Below are 18,954 nucleotides of genomic sequence, written 5' to 3' on the forward strand. Positions count from 1 at the left end.
ACAGTTAGACCCTGTCTTAAGGCAAGGGTGTGTGTGTAGAAAGACACACACATATACTCAAACACACACACACACAAACACACACAAACACACATACACAGAGTGTCAAATTTCTTTTTCTCCCACCCATGGGACCTGATTTTAGTCCTAATACTTGAAGCCATTTGTAATTTGGCCTGACATTTTTGGTTTAGCTTGTTCTCTATGCTTTGGAAGGGGACAGAAAAAGCACACCCACGCTTGACAGAACAGTAATCTGTCTTGTGCCACCGTGATGAGCGTTCTCAAGATCAAGGTTCCTAACTGTGACTGACCTCAGGCCAGTCAGAGAGGCTGGTGAAGAATCTGTAGGACGGAACTGAGAAGCTCAGTGGTAACCCAGGGACATCAACAGGACCTGGGGAGTGAACAGGCCATGGGGCATGGACAGATGTCCTCAACAGCAGAGGAGTGTGGGGATCTTTTTATTCTGTGTTGAGACAGAAGCGGCTTTCTAAGGACATGTGGGGACCCCTGCGAGAGGCAGACAGGCATCCTGAGGGTGCGCCTCTTTGCGCACTTGCTTTATGTATCTAACTTCTCCGCAGGGTGCTGCTTCTGGAGGAAGAATGGCACTGGATGAGAAGCTGGCTCCACTCGTATTCGGCACGCCAACACCGGCTGAGTTGCAGTCAGGCTTCCACTGATGAATTCCTCATTCGGGCGGCCTATCGACACAGACTGGCGTCTCCCACTGCAGCTCTGAGGGATGCTCTGCCATGCAAGCTCCCTTCCAGAGGATGCTGGGAAGCTGTTCTGCTCCTTTCTTGGTGGCTGAGACATGGCGAGTTAACTGAAGAGTCCCTTTGGCTTCTTCCTCTTGGGCTTTGCCAGCTGAGGTCTATGCCTAGGGCCTGAAGTAGCCTAGAGGAAAAGGAATCTGAGTTAGTCGGGTTTTGAAACAGATCTCTTAGCTCCAGGTTGGTTGAAGTATCTGACAGATGTTTTGAGGTCTATTTTAGTGATACAAGAGTCTAAGTGACCCTCACTGTAAGTAGATAAAGGTAAAAAGGGGGTCAAGGTTCATCATTCAGCCCAAGAGTGGCAGGAAATGGCAAGGGAGGATGTGGGATGGCAGGGTGTCCTATGATTTGGAAGCAGCTCACAATCTCTCTCATGCTATCAAGACGGTGCCAGCTAGGCAGCAGCTGCAGAGACAATGGCTGCGAGGTTATTGGTGCCAAGTCTCTGCCAGTGTTCAGGTGGCCATCCAGGAAGCTGTGTATGTGTGACTCACCAGGGGCTCATATTCAGGCTCTGTGAGGGTTGGAGTGGAAGACACTGGCTGCTCGGGCTGGTTCGGAAGCTGGCTATCAGTTCCTTGAGGGGAGTTGTTGCTGGATGTCTGAGTCTCTCCTGAAATCAGGTCAACAGAAGGCAGAGAGAAGGGCTCTCAGGACAGAAGCATTCTCCAGGCATTCGGACGAAGGGCAGGGTTTGCTATTAATATATTAACAGATTGAAGGAGCCAGCTTCCAGCTGACTCCAGTTGAGCAAACCCTGTTCCTACAAAGATTCCCAAGCCCACTTTCAGCACGTAGGTTGAGTCTCCTTGGTTCACAAGAGGTGACCAAATCTCTATGCGTCTCCTGATTTCTCTCAGTCAGGAGATCAATCTTCCCACTAGCTGTCTTGCTAACTCCTAAGCATTCAGGCCAGTGCTTTCTACAAGAATGTTCTGTATCTGCACTGGCTACTGAGCACTTGAAGTGTGGCTGATTTCACAAGGAAATGAATTTTTAATTTTATTTACTTTTTATTAATTGAGACACGTACCTATTATACGGTTAGAACTGCTAAGCTGGATAGCCCAGCCTTAAGCTCAAACTCTCCCCCAAGCAGACCGCTGTGACCGGGCACACTCACCAGAGCCTCTTCTCTCCTGCGCTGCTTGGATCTGCTGCTTGGTGACAGCCACATACAGACTCTGCAGATTCACGGCAAAAGGCTTTCCATCACCAACAGCGCATGCCTCTGGCAGTTTCTAGAGAAAAGGTGATGCTGTCATTGGTCTGCCCGGCTAGAGAAAAGAGAGCTGATATCCTACTGACAGAGCTGCCTTCAACCCCAAACAAATCGATATGAAGAAGTGTGATCCCACACAGGGCTTCCATTTGAAAGCCTGCGGGCACTGCCAGCACAGAGCCTTGCTGAAGGCTCTCTCTCTGAAAGGCCTCTGACGTCTGTCTCTGTTTCCTCCACTCATGTCTCTTGCACTCTCCTGTGAATACTCTACACCTCTCTGGCGTCTTTCTTTCTAAGATGATTTCGTGGGGAGGGGAGTGGGGGACTATTTTAGGAAACTACCTTCCTGGGCTGGGGTACAGTTCACTGACAGAGTTCTTGCCTAGCACGACAAGCTTGCCTAGCACCCCTGGAGCACCACCACACACAAAAGAAAGCCTCTGCCCCAAAGGTCCCCGGGCTGTAGGGTTTGCTGTCTTAACTAAGTTTACTCCTGAACTTCTGCAGCAGAATGAGAAAAAGAATGAAATCTAGGATGGGGGAAGGCAGCAAAATAGGAATAGACTGAGAAAGGAGAAAAAATTATGATGGCATGATGTGAGAGTCGGAAAATATAGTCGGCAGAACTTTGGAGACCCACCTGCCAGCTTACATACTGGGCTGTAACGCAGCTCTGATTTCCTAGACCCCATGTGCCCCTCAGTGGGGGTGATACTTCTCCCAAGGGGGTGAGAAGTTTTTTGAGGGGTGAAAAAAGTTTCTCCTTTACAGTGTAATAACATAAAGGCACATATAGCACACAGACGTTATTTTTGCATTTATTTATTTATGCATATATGCAAACACAAGTGCAGTAGTCAGCAGACAGCCTGTGGGAGACGGATCTCTCCTCCCATCACATGGCTTCTGGGGGTGGAACTCAGTCAGTGTCTTTATCTCCTGAGCCATCTTACAGGCTCCATAAGCAGACTTTTAAAAAAATATTTAATTTTTTATTAATTATTCACAGTTTATTCACTTTGTATGTAAGCAGACCTTTGCTGTATCTGTGGAATTATAATTTCCTGAGAGGGAGTGGTTAGGAAAAAAAAAGATTCCTTAAGGAGATGATGATGATATGAAAACTGAGAAAGTGCTCTAATTATATTACCTTTGCCATGGGATGAATGGTGAACTTACACTCACAGCTACAGGCTTCTCCTAATTCTATTTCAGGTGAGCTGAGATGAAAGAATGGCTGCAGACTGAACTAAATGCAATAAAAAAAATGTGAGGAGAGTATGGCGTCCCACACCTAGCTGTACTTCGGAGTCCTGGAATGGATCCAGAAAGTACTTTATCTGTCTCTAGGAATGTCAACAACCACAGTTCCCAGCCAAATCAGCGGGTCCACAAGAATGGTCAAGTCAGAAGCTTACATGAGAATCAACCCTAAAATCCTTGGCACCCTAAAATCTCATGGCAAGGGCACCTCTCCTGTGCCAGGACTTTTCCTTCCAGTGCTGAGCATCGAACCCAAGGCTTCACCCCATGTTAGGTGGAAGCTCTACCACGAAGAAGCGGCATTCTCAGCCTGATATTCATTTCTGAGCCCACTGAAGAAAGAGTGGAGTAGAGAGCTCAGGAGAAGCAGTGCAGTAGGCCCTGGACTACCAGGGTTGCAGTTAGCCTCCCCTGAACCAGGCAGAGGTTGAAGAATCTGTGGATCCAAAGGGATAATAAAGTCATCTTACTCCAACCTCACCTCACGAAGGCTACCTTAGGCTTGGACTTTCTTTCATTTTATTGCAATATAACCCAGGTTTCAATAAGGCTTGGACTTTCACTGGAAACCACAGACAATGAATCAGGGAGCCTAGAGTCTAAACTTTGCCTCCAGCAGTAATCCCAGTGAGTTATCGCACCAGCCATCTGCAGCTACACTCCCTAAGGAGTGACCTGGAGCCAAAGGCAAGGCAGCAGGCCACGGTCCTCTACCCGGCCTCTCCCTCTCTGCTAGCTTCAGCTCTCTCATCCTCAGGCTACTTCTTCTGAAAGATAGCCCTCTAATAGGCAGGCAGCAGATGCTGGCAGCATAGGTACCAAAAGAGCCTCTCCTTTCTTCAGTGTCGGAGATCTTTGCTCAGGAGATGTATACCCTCTCCGGTCATTCACATGCAACTTGGCCAGCACAGCACAGCTGCATAAACAGGTCTGGCAGAGTCCGGGTCACCCAGGGTCACTGACACTTGCCCTTTACACCAAATGAAACAGACTCACTTTCTAGGCTGATCTTTATCCAATCCAGCTCATGTCCTTAGCCCCCCCCAAAAGAGTGTTAGAAGTAAAAGGTAACTCAAGCGGTGTCTACTCCTAACCTATATCCAAGTCTAGAGCCTACTCTTCGTCTTCCCTCTAACCTCCCCTTCTCACAGGATCCAGTCCTGGAGTTGCCAACGGTTATCCCACGCACACAGCTAGTCCCACAAAAGCACGAGTGAAACCATTTACTAAATGCCCACCATGCACATTGCTCTAAGTACTTTAACTATTAACCCATTCCCCCCCCTTCTTCATTACCACTTTCCTGTCATCTACAATAGCTCCTCCCATGTCAGGGGATTGACTTTTGGGTGAATGAATGAAAATGGCAGTCCATGAATGACACTAGTCCGACCCATCTGGCTGAGGTAGTCAGTCTCAACTAGTAAAGCAGGAAAGCAGAGTTAAATTCTAAGCAGTCTGTCCTCAGGAAACAATCATAAAACCGCTACTTGTTTGCTTCTCTAAATAGCAGAATTTAGTCAAAATGAAAATCTAGTCTTTGTAGGATTACAATCTACAATCTCTTCCATCATACTTTTTACATAATTTGCTGTCACTAAAGTGACAAGAAAACAACAGATTAAAAAAAAAAAACTGAACGTGGGAGTGGGGGAAGCAGTAACGGGTACAGACTGGAGTCCTTAGGGGCTCTCCAGCATCACTGAGTCCCTGGACATTTTCCCAGAAGGTCATGTGGCCACCTGAGCTAGGAAAGGCGCAAGGTTAGCTTCCAGAGCAGGACAATGGCAGGCCCAAGGTGGGGCAGGCCGCAGAGATCAAAGCGAGAATGCTGGAGTCGGAACAGAAACAAAGTAAACAGTGTCCCCTGCTGTAGGTACAGCTAGCCAGGAGCACCATGTACCAGCATGGATCGGGTCACTGCCCAGAACATCAGGGCAAGAAGAGTCAGGTGAGCCTGCAGCATGACCATTGGTCTGACTGGCCCAGAGACAATTCAAGCCAGGGGAACGTGAGTGGGGATTATGCGATAGCAGGCACTATAGGAGCAGGTCCAGGGGCTGGACACCTCAGCCTGTCCCACCTCAGGACAGATCTCAAAGGTCAACAACACAGCCATAAGTAAAAGCCCTACCTTTGAGAATTCACACTTGCATGTGTGTGAGAGGTACTTACTGTTTGGTTTTGTGTTTCAGTGATCTACTGTAACAGAATTATAAATCAATGGTGACAAGGACCCAGAGAAGAAAGGTGAATTCAAACGGAGAGTCTTGAAAAAAGACCTCAGAAGTGGTGATATCAAGGTGAGCCTCACAAAGTTGGACTCTGAGCGCAGCGGAAATACGTGCAGGTCAAAAGGGTGACAAAGTGGGATGTGTCATTCCAAGTGCAGCTAGAAAGCTAACTTCACATCCACTGGACTGCAGCCCACTTTTTCTGAATTAGAGTAATGCCTGGAGATTTCCTTATATTTCACGACCGACTTTCTCTGCTTCATTAGTATTTGCCAAAGCTTTCTCGGCTCCCAGGTAATACTGAAACGGAGGTGTGGACTCAGAACTTCCTCCAGGTCCCACTTTTAGATTTTTTTTTGTTACATTTATTTCAACTCCTAGTCCTTCTTTATTACTGACTTCAATAGTCACAAACATTATATAATCCTTTCATTGCCACTGTATAACCTCCATCACTGCTGTATAATCACCCATCAGCCACTGCATAACACTCCCATCAGCCACTGTATAACCTCTCCATTGCCGACAAATGTTTACCCTCCTGAGATAAAACACTAGGGCCCTGGCTCCTACTTAAACCATATCAGAAACTTTGGGAAACCCAAAATGGCAGAACCACCAAGGTTTGTCTTATTTTCTTGCCCCTTGCTGCAGACCATCTTTTTTCCTAGAGCCCAAACTCACTACCTTCTTTTATGGTCACTTCACTTCATCAAGTCTAAAACATACACCCATGGTGCAGAAATTCAAGGAATCCCAGAGGATTTGTTGGCAAGATCCCAATGGGCACTTCCAGCTAGAGGATGGGAGGGCTATGCAGTGGCCGATGGGAGTGTCATACAGTGTGGCTCCCTCATTCTTTCTTCTGAGATGTTCCAGAAAAGAAACCTCTAGAATCCTGAAAAAGACTCATGCCAATACACAGCTCTCCCACAGATATGTGCTTCCATCTGATGGAGAGACAAGGAGAAAGAAGCTAACCAGAACCCTCCTGCATCCTCCTTTGGGTTGCTTCTGGCATTTGCCCCAGAAGCTATCATGTTCCAAGGCTCATGGACTAACCCCCACCCTGCTACAGACAAGAACAGGCCTCCAGCATAGTATTTCTCTAAAGATAAGTTCTCACCTCCCTCCTGTACTGTGGCAAACTTTGCTCTCTCCCCAGGGAACCCACATGTCCGTTCTGGCAATGCTGTCAATTATCTTCTCTTAGAGACAAGAAACAGCATTAGAAAACTCTTCTAAGGCCTTAACTACTAAATGGTTTGCCAAAATGAGTAGCTGGGAACAAGACAAATGAGTTAGGATGCATCTAATGAGAAAGTCTTTTTTTGTTTTGTTTTCTTTTTGTTTTTTGAGGACAGGGTTTCCCACTTTGTAGACCTTGACCTCATAGTGATCCACCTGCCTCTGCCTCCCTGAGTGATTAAAGGCATGCACTACCAGCCTGATGAGAAAGTCTTTTCAAGAAACATGACTCACTCCCCTCTGCCAGCCTACTGTCAAGTCTAAAACAATACTGAGCATCTACTAAGATGCTCAGGATTGAGCAGGTGCCGCCCTCTTGAGAGAAGACCAGCAACAAACACAGGGCTAATTTCGTACTCTCAGGGGCTGGCAAGGTGGCGCAGTGGGGGAAAGGCGCTTGCCTCCAAACCTGATGGAGCCAATACCCAGGACCTACATGGTAGGAGGAGACAAGCAATTCCCACAAGCTGTCCTCTGACTTCTATATACACACACACACACACACTCTCCCCCCCACACACACACAGAGTAGAGTCATAGGAAAAAATAGAAAACAGTCCATGGAATAAATAACTTAGCCAAAGTATTATGGAATGGGGTAAGAATGTTATGCACTGTTTTGTTTTTGGGGGGATGTATTTGGGTGTTTGGGGGTTTTGTTGTTTTATTTTCTGAGATAGGATTTCTCTGTGTAATAGCCCTGGCTATCTTGGACTTGCTTTGTAGACCAGGATGGCCTCATACTCACAGAGATCCGCCGTCCTCTGCCTCCTGAGTGCTGAGATGAAAGGTCTGTGCCATCACTGCCCAGTGTGTGTGTGCAGTGTGTGTGTGTGCGCACACGCATGCACACATACACATGCGTGTTTGTTTGTATGTGTGCCCATGCCCCCAGAGGTCAGAAAAGAATGTCAGATCCCAGAGGTAAGTTACAGGCAGTTACAGTCAGTTGAGGTAGGTACTGGGAACTGAACTCAGTTCTCTGAAAGAGCAGCAAGCTCTATTAACTGCGGAGCCATCTCTCCAGCCCTGTGATACAATTTTAAACAGAGGTCAAGAAAGGTATCATGGAGTACATTTCAAAAATTTCTAAATAGAAGTAAGAGAGATATCCATGTGGTTGAGTTATTTTCAGTTTTCCTAGATGGTGTAGTTTATGCTTACTACCCATTTCACTTATTATTAGAGCATCTTTCTCTTTTACCAGTGTCTCAATATGAATGATGAACTAGGTGGTCTCCCTGCATGAGAGGACAAGCATGGCAGGTCCATGGATATGCTCCTATGTTATCTGAAATTGTGACGTGCTGTAGTAGAGGGTGAAATGATCTGTTTACATTCAGAAGAGGAAGAGAAGAGAGGCTTCAGGGTGACATGGCCTGGGTGAGAGCAGAGCAGGCAGCAAGAACAGGTTCAGGGAGAATCCAAAAGGATGGCCAACACACCTTCAAGCTGATGGACAGGGTGTCACGTGACAGGAGTCAGGCACAGGGCAGTGGTAGGATGTGTGTCTGGCATGATGAAGCCCTAGGTTCAATCCCCAGTAATATATAAGAAACCAGAAGAAGAAAAAAGTAATCTGAGCTGACTCCTGGGCCCACAACAATCTATATATCTATATCTATAGATAGATAGATAGATAGATAGATAGATAGATAGATAGATAGATAGATCCCCCAGGGTCAGGAAGGGGAAGAGGACAGAGAGAAGGCGAGGATGCTAAGACTGAACACCTACACCACAGAGCTAGTGAGGTGATTAATAAGAGAACAGAGCAAGTATTTGGGGAAATGAGTGTTTCCCTTTGCAGGCCTCACATATGTTACAATGTGTCAGGGACCAATTGGAAATTCTGATCTTTCTTTCTCCCCCCCACCCCCGCCAGGCGTTCACCATGATGTGGGACCAACGATGGAGCCTTCTCTTGCCTGGTCCTATTCCTATGCCAAGCTGACTCAAGGCATGTCAAATGATAACACAGACAGAGAAGCCAGGCTGTGCTCTCATTAACTTGCTGCAACTGGTATCCACCAGCACAGGATTTCCAAACAATCCAGTGATCAGTCAAGATGCTGGTGAAGGAAACAGAGTCCAGGGTCACCATCTCCTACTGCATGTCAGCCTGTTCTTCAGTCTCCAGCATGAGAAGGCCTTGGTCTAAACCCTGACTCTGGCAGCTCTCTGCTGTGTTATTAGCTGCTGTGGCTGGAAGCCCCTGTTCCCTCACCAGAAAAAAGACTAACATCAACTTTGGGAGCATTAGTGCATGGACCGTAGGAGATGATTAATTAATTAATACTGGCTTTTAGAAGATTCATTTTTATTTTTTTTAGTTGTAGGCTACATGGGGAAGGTCTGTTAGTGGAGTGCATGTACCTGTGGCATCCAGAAGAGGGTGTCAGCTCCTCCAGAGCTGGAATTATAGGAGGTAGTGAGTCCACCTGACCTGGAAATTAAATTCCGGCCCTCCGCAGGAGCAGCAAGTGCTCTTAACTGGTGAGCCACCATCTCTCTAGCCCTTAGTGGTTGTGAAGGCACTTGCCCAGTATGAGCTATGGCTCCTCAACTCCTCATATCAACTCTTGCTGATTCTCAATCACCTTTGTTCTCCCACTTCTCAGAACCCACTCAAGAGGCCAAGGCTTTACCCTCATTCATTGGACCTTTGCAGGGAGGGAACAGGGACAAAAGAAATTCAGTTATAACTCTGTCCATGAAACACACAAAGAGTGACCTCCACTGTCGTGAAATGGCATACATGTCTGCCTGGGCACTTGCACACACACGCACACATGGGCAAACAATTTGAGTAATTTTTGAAGTATTAACAGAGCTCAAGCTACCTAGCAATGTTTCAACTGGAAATGCCTTCTCACAACTATTGATATTTCCTGCTTCCTTCCTTTCAGGGCTGTGGAAGGGCTCTGCTACACCACTCCATAAGGGCTATGTGGGAAAGAGAAAAACTCACCCTGTTTTTCTGCCACCAAAAGGGAAAGGGTTGGTGGCCAGATGGTTTTGGGTGGGATTAATCTCTTGATTCCTTGGCGCATGAGAGGAAAACATGAAGAGGACTGAGAACAGTAATACAGTGGTGAGGCCTGGCCTCAGATGACAACTGCCAATTGTCCTGTCCTGCTTCTCAACAGGACAGGAGTTGCAGGGAAGACCTAACCAGGAGCTTTGTCCCTCACTGTCTGCATAGTCCCATATCAGATAAATATGAACAAATCACCCTGTACGTCTGCATGAAAATGTCATGATGAAACCCATTGTTTCATATGAATAATAGTCACATGTGAAAGAAAAAATAAATAAATCAGCCGCCCTATCTGCTCGGTGATGAGAAACCCTGGTGTCTTGGAGAAGGAACACAGAGCATTCTAAGGGCACACTGTCCTTGAGGGCCCATGTGGGAGGTCAGCAAGGCAGCTGACACTGCCCAGTGTTTGGTCTGACTTAGCTTTGTTTGGGTCTGTGCTTGTCACAAGGCCGCCTCTGGCCACTCTGCCCTGCTACTGCCGACCTCCACAGTTAGCCTCTCGCTTCCACACAGTGCTGGGCTAGAGAGAGAAACAACACTGAGATTTCTGGGAGTAAGCTTGTGTTTAGAGGCCTTACAAATTAACTGCGGCTTCGTGATCTTGAAAATGATTTAACGTACAGCCTACTCTGCTTGCTACTTTGAGGTGGGTGCCTGGAGGCTCTGCACATGCAAGCATCGTGTGTACCATCTCAGCAGGTTCCCTGATCACTCTCTGAGGCCTTGCTTGGGCCTGGGAGATGTTTCACATCTGGTTCTTGCCCATGCTGGAACGACCACAGAGGTGACACAGGGAAGAGTTCATGCAGTTACAGATAGACAGTTTAGGTCTGCTCGTGTATTCAGACTTCTCTTGCTCAGCTTGAAAAGAAGGAAGATTGGAAGAAAGACCACACAGGAAAGGTCCAACAGCACTCCCAAGACTGAGGATCTTGTTGATTTGCTGCGATTGTTTTTGAAACAGCATCTCACTGGGTTAGCTGGTCTTGGACTTGCTTGTGATCTTTTTGTGAATACCACCACACGTGGCTAACTTTACAACGATGTGATGCGGGAGAGCCACACATGCTAAGCACATCCTCTACTGCCGAGCTGCACGACTTCTGTCAAGAATAACTAACATTTTCAATTAACCCAACAAACCCCTATATTTACCTTACCAGCCAGGCACTAGAGTCATTCTCATTTCATACATGAAAAAAAATATATTAATTTTCCTGATGCACAGCAGAATGAGAATGTAGATCCAGAGAGGTGACCTTTAGAGTCTCTGCTTGACCCACTAGGCAAAAGGCCTCACAGAACCACCATGGACCAGTCCACTTCTCCCCTGAGAAGAAGGCTCCTGTTCTGAGGTCCAGCAGCTACCAGAAAGCTCTCTCTCTCCCTTCTTAAGGCCTCAAATGACCCAAATGACTCTCTCTCTGCAGAGAGAGCAAAGAAACAAAATGCCTTCTAGAGGAGGTGAGCTCTGTTTAACCCCTACACAGCCTCCCACGGCACCAGAATATCACAAAAACGACTGTGGTACAGGGAGACTCGCGATTCTGAATTGCCTTTAGAAAGAAGCACAGCCTCTCAGAGTCATTGCAGGAAGGCCCCAAAGAAAAATAATGGCACCGGGAGTGGAAGTGGGGGTGGGGGCGGGGCAGCTGCTCTTATAAGAGCCCTTTGTGGTGGCTGCCTCTGAAAGGAGGTTTTGCTAGACAAGGTGGAACTTCTCAAGGTGACAAGCAAATGGCACAGACTGAGCTGTGACCCTCCGCTCACTCCATAACCAACCCCCTCCTCTTTGGAGGGCCAGAGCCCAAACTGTCCCTGGAGCCCCACCCAGCCCCAGCACAAACCATGGCTTTCTAGTCTGCAGATCAACTATTGAGTAGCAAAGGGGCTCGAGGGACCAAAGTGGTTTCCTGGGGGGGTGAGTCCTCTGAGCCCCGCGGAAAGTGGAATCGCAACTCCCGTTCCTTTCCTTTGCTCCCCGCTCTTTTCCTTGCCCCAAACAAGCAGCCCCTGTCCCTCTGGCTCCAGCTGGCCTCGCAGGGGGACAGGCCGTCTCAACATCAGGTTATCACGCCTCTCAAATTCTGCCACCTCAACATCCCTTCCCAGATGGAAATGAAATGGTGTGGTGGGACCAGAAAGGAAAAGCATCGCGTTTAACAACAAACCCACAGCTCCAGGACTCAAAAGGCCCGGGGCTCTGCCCTGTGCCACAACCCCCTTGCCACTAGCCCTGTGCAGTTTCACTATTTTCCTGGTTTCGTGGAGATGTGAGGAACCGTAGTCAGCCGGGCCTGCAGGTGCAAAGGTGAAGTGGAGGACCAGGAGTGTTCTCTGCAAGACCTCTGCCACCAGGGAGATTCTCTTTCATCCAAATTACATGCCTGACAGCTGGGAACACAGCCTATGGCAGGTTCAAGGGCCTCCTGCCTTCACCTGCCTGCTGCCTGCTCTCCGGAGGGTGACACCCTGTCTTCTCCCTGAGAAACTCTATTCCACTGGCTGATGTACCACTTTCCCAAACATGCACATGAGCACATATGCACACACACATGCAAACACATGCACAGATATTTGTGCACATACATATATACACACACACACACAAGCTCATCAGACACTGGGAAATATGTGATATAACCTATATACTCCCAATATTAGAACCAGCAAGATGGCTCAGTGGGCAAAAGTCTGACAACCTGAGTTCAATCCCTGGAATCCACAGGGGACAGAAAGACATGACTTCAGAAAGCTGTTCTCTGATCTCCACACGTGTGCCATCACATACACACACACAGACACACACACATGCACGAACCAATAGCAAAAATTTTAAGGATCCTTAAACTCTCAGATACTGCCCGATGGGAATACATTTATCACTTTGAAATGTGATCACTTTGAGAAATAACTGGCAGTTTATACTAAATCTAAACATTCACATCTTCCCTGTGAACCAATCATTCCAATTCTTAGTGCTCATTCAGATACAAAGGGACAAACGATGGCACAGTCTCACAGTGAAACAGTGTGCAGAAATGAAAAATATGCCATGTACATGCAATGGGTAGACTGCACAATGAGAGTGAAAGAGTCAGACAAAAATGAATGCAGGTGACATAACAGCATTTTTAAATGGGCAAAATTATGAGAAGTCAGGACAGTGGTCACCCCTCTGAGGTGGGAGGGGAGAACTTCTGAGAGCTGAAGTTTTCTAATTCTTTTTAAAACCTTTTGAGACTATTACTTTTATTTTATATGTATGAGTGTTTGCCTTAAATATGCCTGTGCTCCATATATGTGCAGTCCCCACAGAGGCCAGAAGAGGGCATCAGATCCGTTGGGACTGGAGCAATAGCTAGTGGTGAGCCACCATGGGGGTGCCGGGAATTCACCAGGTCTTCTGGAAGAGAAGCCGCCAATGCTCTTAACTGCTGAGCCATCTCTCCTGCCCCCCGATTTTTAATTTTTTGGGTGCTGACTACACAGCTATTTATTTTGCAACAATTCTCCAAGTTGAATGCTTACTGGTGTTTTAAAAATATGCATCCTATACTTAAAGTGGTTTTCTTGTTGTTTTAAAACAGGATCCTACCACGCAGACCTGCCTGGCCTGGAGCTTTAAACAAAGACCAGGCTACCTCTGAGCGCACAGGGCTACACCTGCTTCTGCCTCAGAAAGGCACACACTGCTATGTCTAGCCGTATCTTAAATCTTTTTTCAAAATATTTATTAATAAAAGAAAAAAAAACACTCCTGAAAACAGGCAATTCCTCAAAGAGGTAACAATGTACTCTATGACTCAACTCTTCACAGCTGTAAGCATGATCACATGGTATTTTGATCACACAAGCATTTGGGTGTGTGTGGCTGAGGATGTGGGTTTGTGGCAGAGTGTAAAGCTCAGTGTTCAAACCTTAAGGCCATGAAAGCCGAGCACAAATATTACAGCAGCCTTGTTCATGACAGCCAAAAAAGTGGAGAGGACTCAAATGTCCATCAGCAGAGCAAGGATACGGGATACCGGGCGATGGCTCAGTGGGTACAAATGTCCATCAGCAGAGCAAGGATACGGGATACCGGGCGATGGCTCAGTGGGTAAAGGTGCTTACCACATGTAAGCTTGGTGACCCGAGTTCAGCGTCAGCACCTACATCAAGGCGGGAAAAGAACTACCTCAACCAAAGTTGGTCTCTGACCACGTGCACACCATGGAGTCTATGCCACACACACACACACACACACACACACACACACACACGCATCATGCCCACATACATACTTACATATATGCAATACCAACAATAATAATACATGATATAATAAAATTTTAAAGCTTTTTAAAGGGGTCACCAAGCCAGACAACCTAAGTTTGATTTCTGGGACCCACATAGTAGAAGGAGTCAGGTAACTCCTTCATGTTGGCCTCTGGCCTCCATAGGCTTGCTCTAGCACCCCCATATACATATACTAATAAATAAACAGAGTTAACTAAAAATAGCCCCATGTTGAGTGTGGCGGCACATACATTTAACCCCAACACTCGGGAGGCAGATATGTGAGTTGAGTTCCAGGCTAACCTGGTCTACATAACTGAGTTCCAGGACACCCAGAGCTACACAGCGAGACCATGTCGCAAACAAAATACCTGGCCTCAAATACATCATGTCTCTGTAGACTAGCACATTGTTCTTCCACAATAAAGCATGAAGGACCGATAGATACTTGCTTCAATACATGGCTCTTGGAAGCACAATGCTAAATGAGAGAAGCCAGACACAAAGGCGACCTACAGCAGGGTTCCACTCACACGAGATACACAGAACGGGCAAATTCCTGGAAACAGAGTAGGCCAGTGATTTCTAGAAGCTGGGTGAGGGGCGACTAGAAAATAATTGCCAACGTGTGTGGGAATTCTCTCAGGGTACTGAAAGTGGATGTCGGTTACAACTTTAAAATCCTCTGACTGTGTTTAAATCGCCGAATGGTGTACACTTATTTTTTCAAGTATTTATTTATTTATTTATAGGAAGGTTTTGTCTGTGTACCACATATGTGCAGTGCCCACACAGGCCAGGAGAGGGCGTAAGATTCCCTTGGTACTGGGAATTGAACCCAGGTCTACCAAAATAGCAACAAGTATTCTTAACCACTGAGCAATCTCTTCAGTCCCAGGTCCTTTAAGGACTCTAAAATGATTAAGTCTCCACTATTTTCCATCGTCCTTTACTTATTTTCCACACTGGTCCATCTCTTAGGAATAACTGGTCAGGCTCCCAACAGGCTTAGACGAGTTTCTTGTTTTGAGATGGGGGTCTCATTATACATCCCTGGCTAGCCTGGGACTTCACAGAGATCCTCCTGCTTCTGCCTCCCAAGAGTTGGCGTTAAAGGTGTGCCCCATTTTGCCCAGCCTCTGAATAACTTTTAAGTCGTCTAGCCAGGTGCTGGAATATCAGGAGTGAGCCATTGTTTGGTCAGACCTGTGGTCTAGTTGCCTTATTGCCTCAGCCAAGCAACTTAACTTTTCACGCTTCAACTTTCTTACAACAAAATTAGTGAAAATCAAGGCTGGGATGCTGCTCAGAGGTAAAGTGGCTAATTAACATGTGTGAGGCCCTAGATTTAATCTTCAACCTCTCTCTCTCTCTCTCTCTCTCTCTCTCTCTCTCTCTCTCTCTCTCGTACACACACACACACACACACACACGCACGTAAACCAAGTCCTTATCCATGAGGGCTGCCATAATGACTGTCAAATGAAATGATATAAGTGATGTATTAATTCTGCTCCCCTGAGAGTTCCAAACACTCTCAGTTACTTGAAGGCAACCAGGAAAGATACTTCATTTCAGCACCACAGTGGGGTTCTGAGTTAAACGCCTAGCACCTAAATCTCGGGGCCCATTACTTCATCCTTCTAGACTTTTGTTTCTCCAACTGTGTAAAGGGAACAATAATTCTATTTTCATCCTAGAGTCATTCCTCGGATTAAATGAGATAGTGCATGCAAAGCACCCACTACCGTGCCTGAAACCACACGATAAATGTCAACTTATTACATTCAGTCCTGAACAAAATTATCAAGGATGCCAGTTGCAGGATGTATCCTGGGATGAAACTGGCTTCACTGCCCTCAAGAAGCTCATAGTCTGGTTAGGGAGTCAGACACATAAACAACCATTGTTCTTCATGGTCAGCCACACACTGCAGCCTTTGATTCGGTCAATAGCAGCAGATCTGGGCATGGTGGGACAAAGCTGGATGTGTAAGAAACATTATGGGGAGGGGGCAGCAGTGAATGGACCCTTCTTTTCCCACAAATTGCCTATGAAAGTCTAGATAAACAGCCATGCCGACTTCCTTCTTGGTGTTACTACGAGCTGCCTGGGGTCTGGAGGACGCCCCTTGCCTATCTCTGTCTCCCCTGTGCTTCCAATGGCCCAGACCCTCTCCCCACTCGGGTCATATCCTCTCTTCTGAATGCTTTTGGAGCACTGTGTTCTTTCCTCCAAACACCTACAGCATTTTAGTTACTGGGGCTTTGCTGTTTCTGTTTTTGAGACAAGGTCACACGTTCAGACTGGCCTCAACCCTCCTCTCCAGCCCCCTGAGTTCTGAGACTACAGGAGTATATACCATGTCAAGCCTCAATTACCAGCTGTTCACACGTTTCCGATCTCTCCCCTAGGCCGTGAGGTTCTGGTATCCAGGAACCATTCACACAGCTGACATGCGCTGAGTGCCTCCTATGTGCTAGGCCCTGAAGCAGAAGCTTGAAGTTCAGATGGGGGCAGAGACATGGTCACTGTGCTCATGGGACTTAAGAGTCTATATTCATAAAAAAAGTTTTGAGATGGATGTTTACTCCTGTTCTGGCTGAGAACCCTATTCTGTCTGGCCTAGACAGGGATGGGTTCTTGACTATTAATTTAAAATTTAAAATAAGCAAGAAGCTAGAACACAGTGTAGGAGGGACCACGAGGCTTCCTCCTGAGTCCCCGGATACGCATGCCATTGTCCAGAAGATTATCCTGGGGCATGCAGCACACCACAGAGAGCTTTCTGGAAGCTCTTCCCTTACAGAGTCATGTGTTTGGCCATTCTAGGTGTATGCATGGTAGATATCTGGAGAGAGACATATTGGCTGGATGGATGGTGGGGCAAAAGTGTGGAACAAAGTCTCCTTAGGTTCTGAAGAGATGAAATAACTGAGCCTCAAAATTCTCGGCCATCAATACCTTCTAAAGGCAATGTCCTGAGACTTACAGCTGGCTGCTGCCCTCAGCTGGAAGACAGAGACAGAGAGACAGAAAACTAGGGCAGTGGTGGTACACACCTTTAATCCCGGCAGTTGGGAGGCAGAGGCGAGCTGATCTCTGAGTTTAAGGCCAGCCTGGTCTACAGAGTGAGTTCCAGGACAGCCAGGGCTACACAGAGAAACCCTGTCTTGAAAAACAAAACAAAAATTAAAAACAAACAAAAATAAAAACACAGACCAGGCACCTACACTGAGCCAGACTATACTAGGTACAAAGAAATGAATGAATGTCTATGTGTTTAGCAAAATCTGATGAGTTCTATGATACAGGCGCTCATATAGCCTGCTTTGAGAGAAAAGCAGGAAGCCCATGAGATTTTTCAGCTCTCTTAGGGGGGTTTCTTGCCCCACCCCCAGCTCCTCACCCTTAACCTGCATCAGAACAGACCAGAGCAACGGGATGGCATCAGATGGTTCTGGGGGAGACAGTGGGGCCCAGGCATGCCATGAACACTGAACAGCACACTAGGTTGAACGAAGGAAGGAAATCCACAGGAACCAGCCAGCTAATAACGGAGGTCCAAATAACTGCTGCCAATGGCTTTCCAGAATTAATGATGCAACTGCAGGCAAGCGCTGACAAGGAGAGGCAGCCTCCTGTGGGGAGCAATGTTTTACAAGTAATCTATGTTAGCTTGTCCTGGAGAAATGAGATGGTATTTTTTTTCCATGCTAGGAATCGAACCCAGGGTGTCACGCATTTGAGGAAAGCACTCTGCCTAGCTGGGAAAATGAAATTCTCTGGAAATCTCTGCACTTCAGTTCCAAATTTAGCCCTACGCTAGGAGAATTCATGTCCTTAGCATTAATCCCCGCTGATCCTCTTGGAAAGTAGTAGGCGTTATGTTGTTCTTGTGTGAGAACTTTTGCAATTTTAGATCAACGTTCTAGGTGCATCCTTTAAGATGTATCTTGGAATAACCTCTAATTCGGAGAGAAATGGATCTAGGGATACAAACACACACTGCACAAACTGCACACACAGTCAGCATCAAACTTCAGTATTCCGATTCCTGTGCTGTTGGCTTTTTTTAACACACATACATAATGTGTGTGCGTGTTATGTGTATGTGGGAACACGCATGCTGTAGCATACAGCTGGAGGTCAGAAGACACCTTTTGTAGAGTCAGGTCTCTTCTTCCATCTTTATGTGGGTTCCAAGCTTGAACTCAGGAGTCAGACTTGTGTAGCAAACACCTTTGCCTGCTGGGCCATCTTGCCCCTTTTGTATTATATCACTAAGCTACTTAGTGCCACCAACAAGTAGTACTCACTTTGGATGCATGCTGACCTAGCTGCACTTCCTTGACTGGCTCCTCCATGATTACGGCACACATTTTTAAGACAGATGGTACATATGACCAAGGAAGGGAATGTTTTATCAAACATAATGACAACAGAGTTAACTAGGGTGATCAGCTTAGCATGCTCCCTGAAAGCCTCCCTTGAAGTCAGACATGACGGTGCATGACTGTAATCCCAGGACTTATGACACCGAGGCAGGAAGACTGCAAGTTCAAGGTTAGCCAAGGCTACCCATTGTAAGATACCATCCACCAGAAGAAAGGTGGCTGGAGAGATGCCCAGCAGTTAAGGGTACTTGCAGAACAGGTTGGGTACCAGCACCCACATTGTATCTCACAAACACCTGTAACTCTAACATCCTCTTCTGCCTCCTCAGGCACCTGCATGCATGTGGTACACATACCTACACTCTCTTTAAATTATTTATAATTATTACATCTAGTCCATAAGTTATTGATGAATAGATATCTTTAATGTATATTACATCAAAATATTAAATTAATTAACTACTTAAAATTAATTACAGAGACT

General features: G+C 46.6%; 1 protein-coding gene and 1 long non-coding RNA gene across 4 annotated transcripts in view; one reads left to right on the top strand and one right to left on the bottom strand.

Annotated features, from left to right (window-relative positions):
- Positions 1-448: 448 nt before the first annotated feature.
- Positions 449-18,954, bottom strand: part of Nhej1 (non-homologous end joining factor 1) — an 88,019-nt gene continuing 69,513 nt past the window's right edge. For all 3 annotated transcript variants that reach the window (XM_021664710.2, XM_021664715.2, XM_060368645.1), the window contains exons 6-8: positions 1,906-2,023; positions 1,277-1,395; positions 449-903 (exon numbers count right to left, since the gene is read on the bottom strand). In XM_021664710.2, coding sequence (XP_021520385.1) covers positions 829-903; positions 1,277-1,395; positions 1,906-2,023 — 312 coding nt within the window. In that variant the 3' untranslated portion in view covers positions 449-828. The remainder of the gene's footprint in view (positions 904-1,276; positions 1,396-1,905; positions 2,024-18,954) is intronic.
- LOC132648097 (uncharacterized) lies at positions 5,209-10,099 on the top strand. The gene is made up of 3 exons (XR_009586472.1): positions 5,209-5,369; positions 5,463-5,570; positions 8,635-10,099. It is a non-coding gene; the product is annotated as an uncharacterized LOC132648097 (long non-coding RNA).

The sequence above is a fragment of the Meriones unguiculatus genome, chromosome 15, assembly GCF_030254825.1.
Source record: "Meriones unguiculatus strain TT.TT164.6M chromosome 15, Bangor_MerUng_6.1, whole genome shotgun sequence".
Classification (NCBI taxonomy): Eukaryota; Metazoa; Chordata; class Mammalia; order Rodentia; family Muridae; genus Meriones; species Meriones unguiculatus.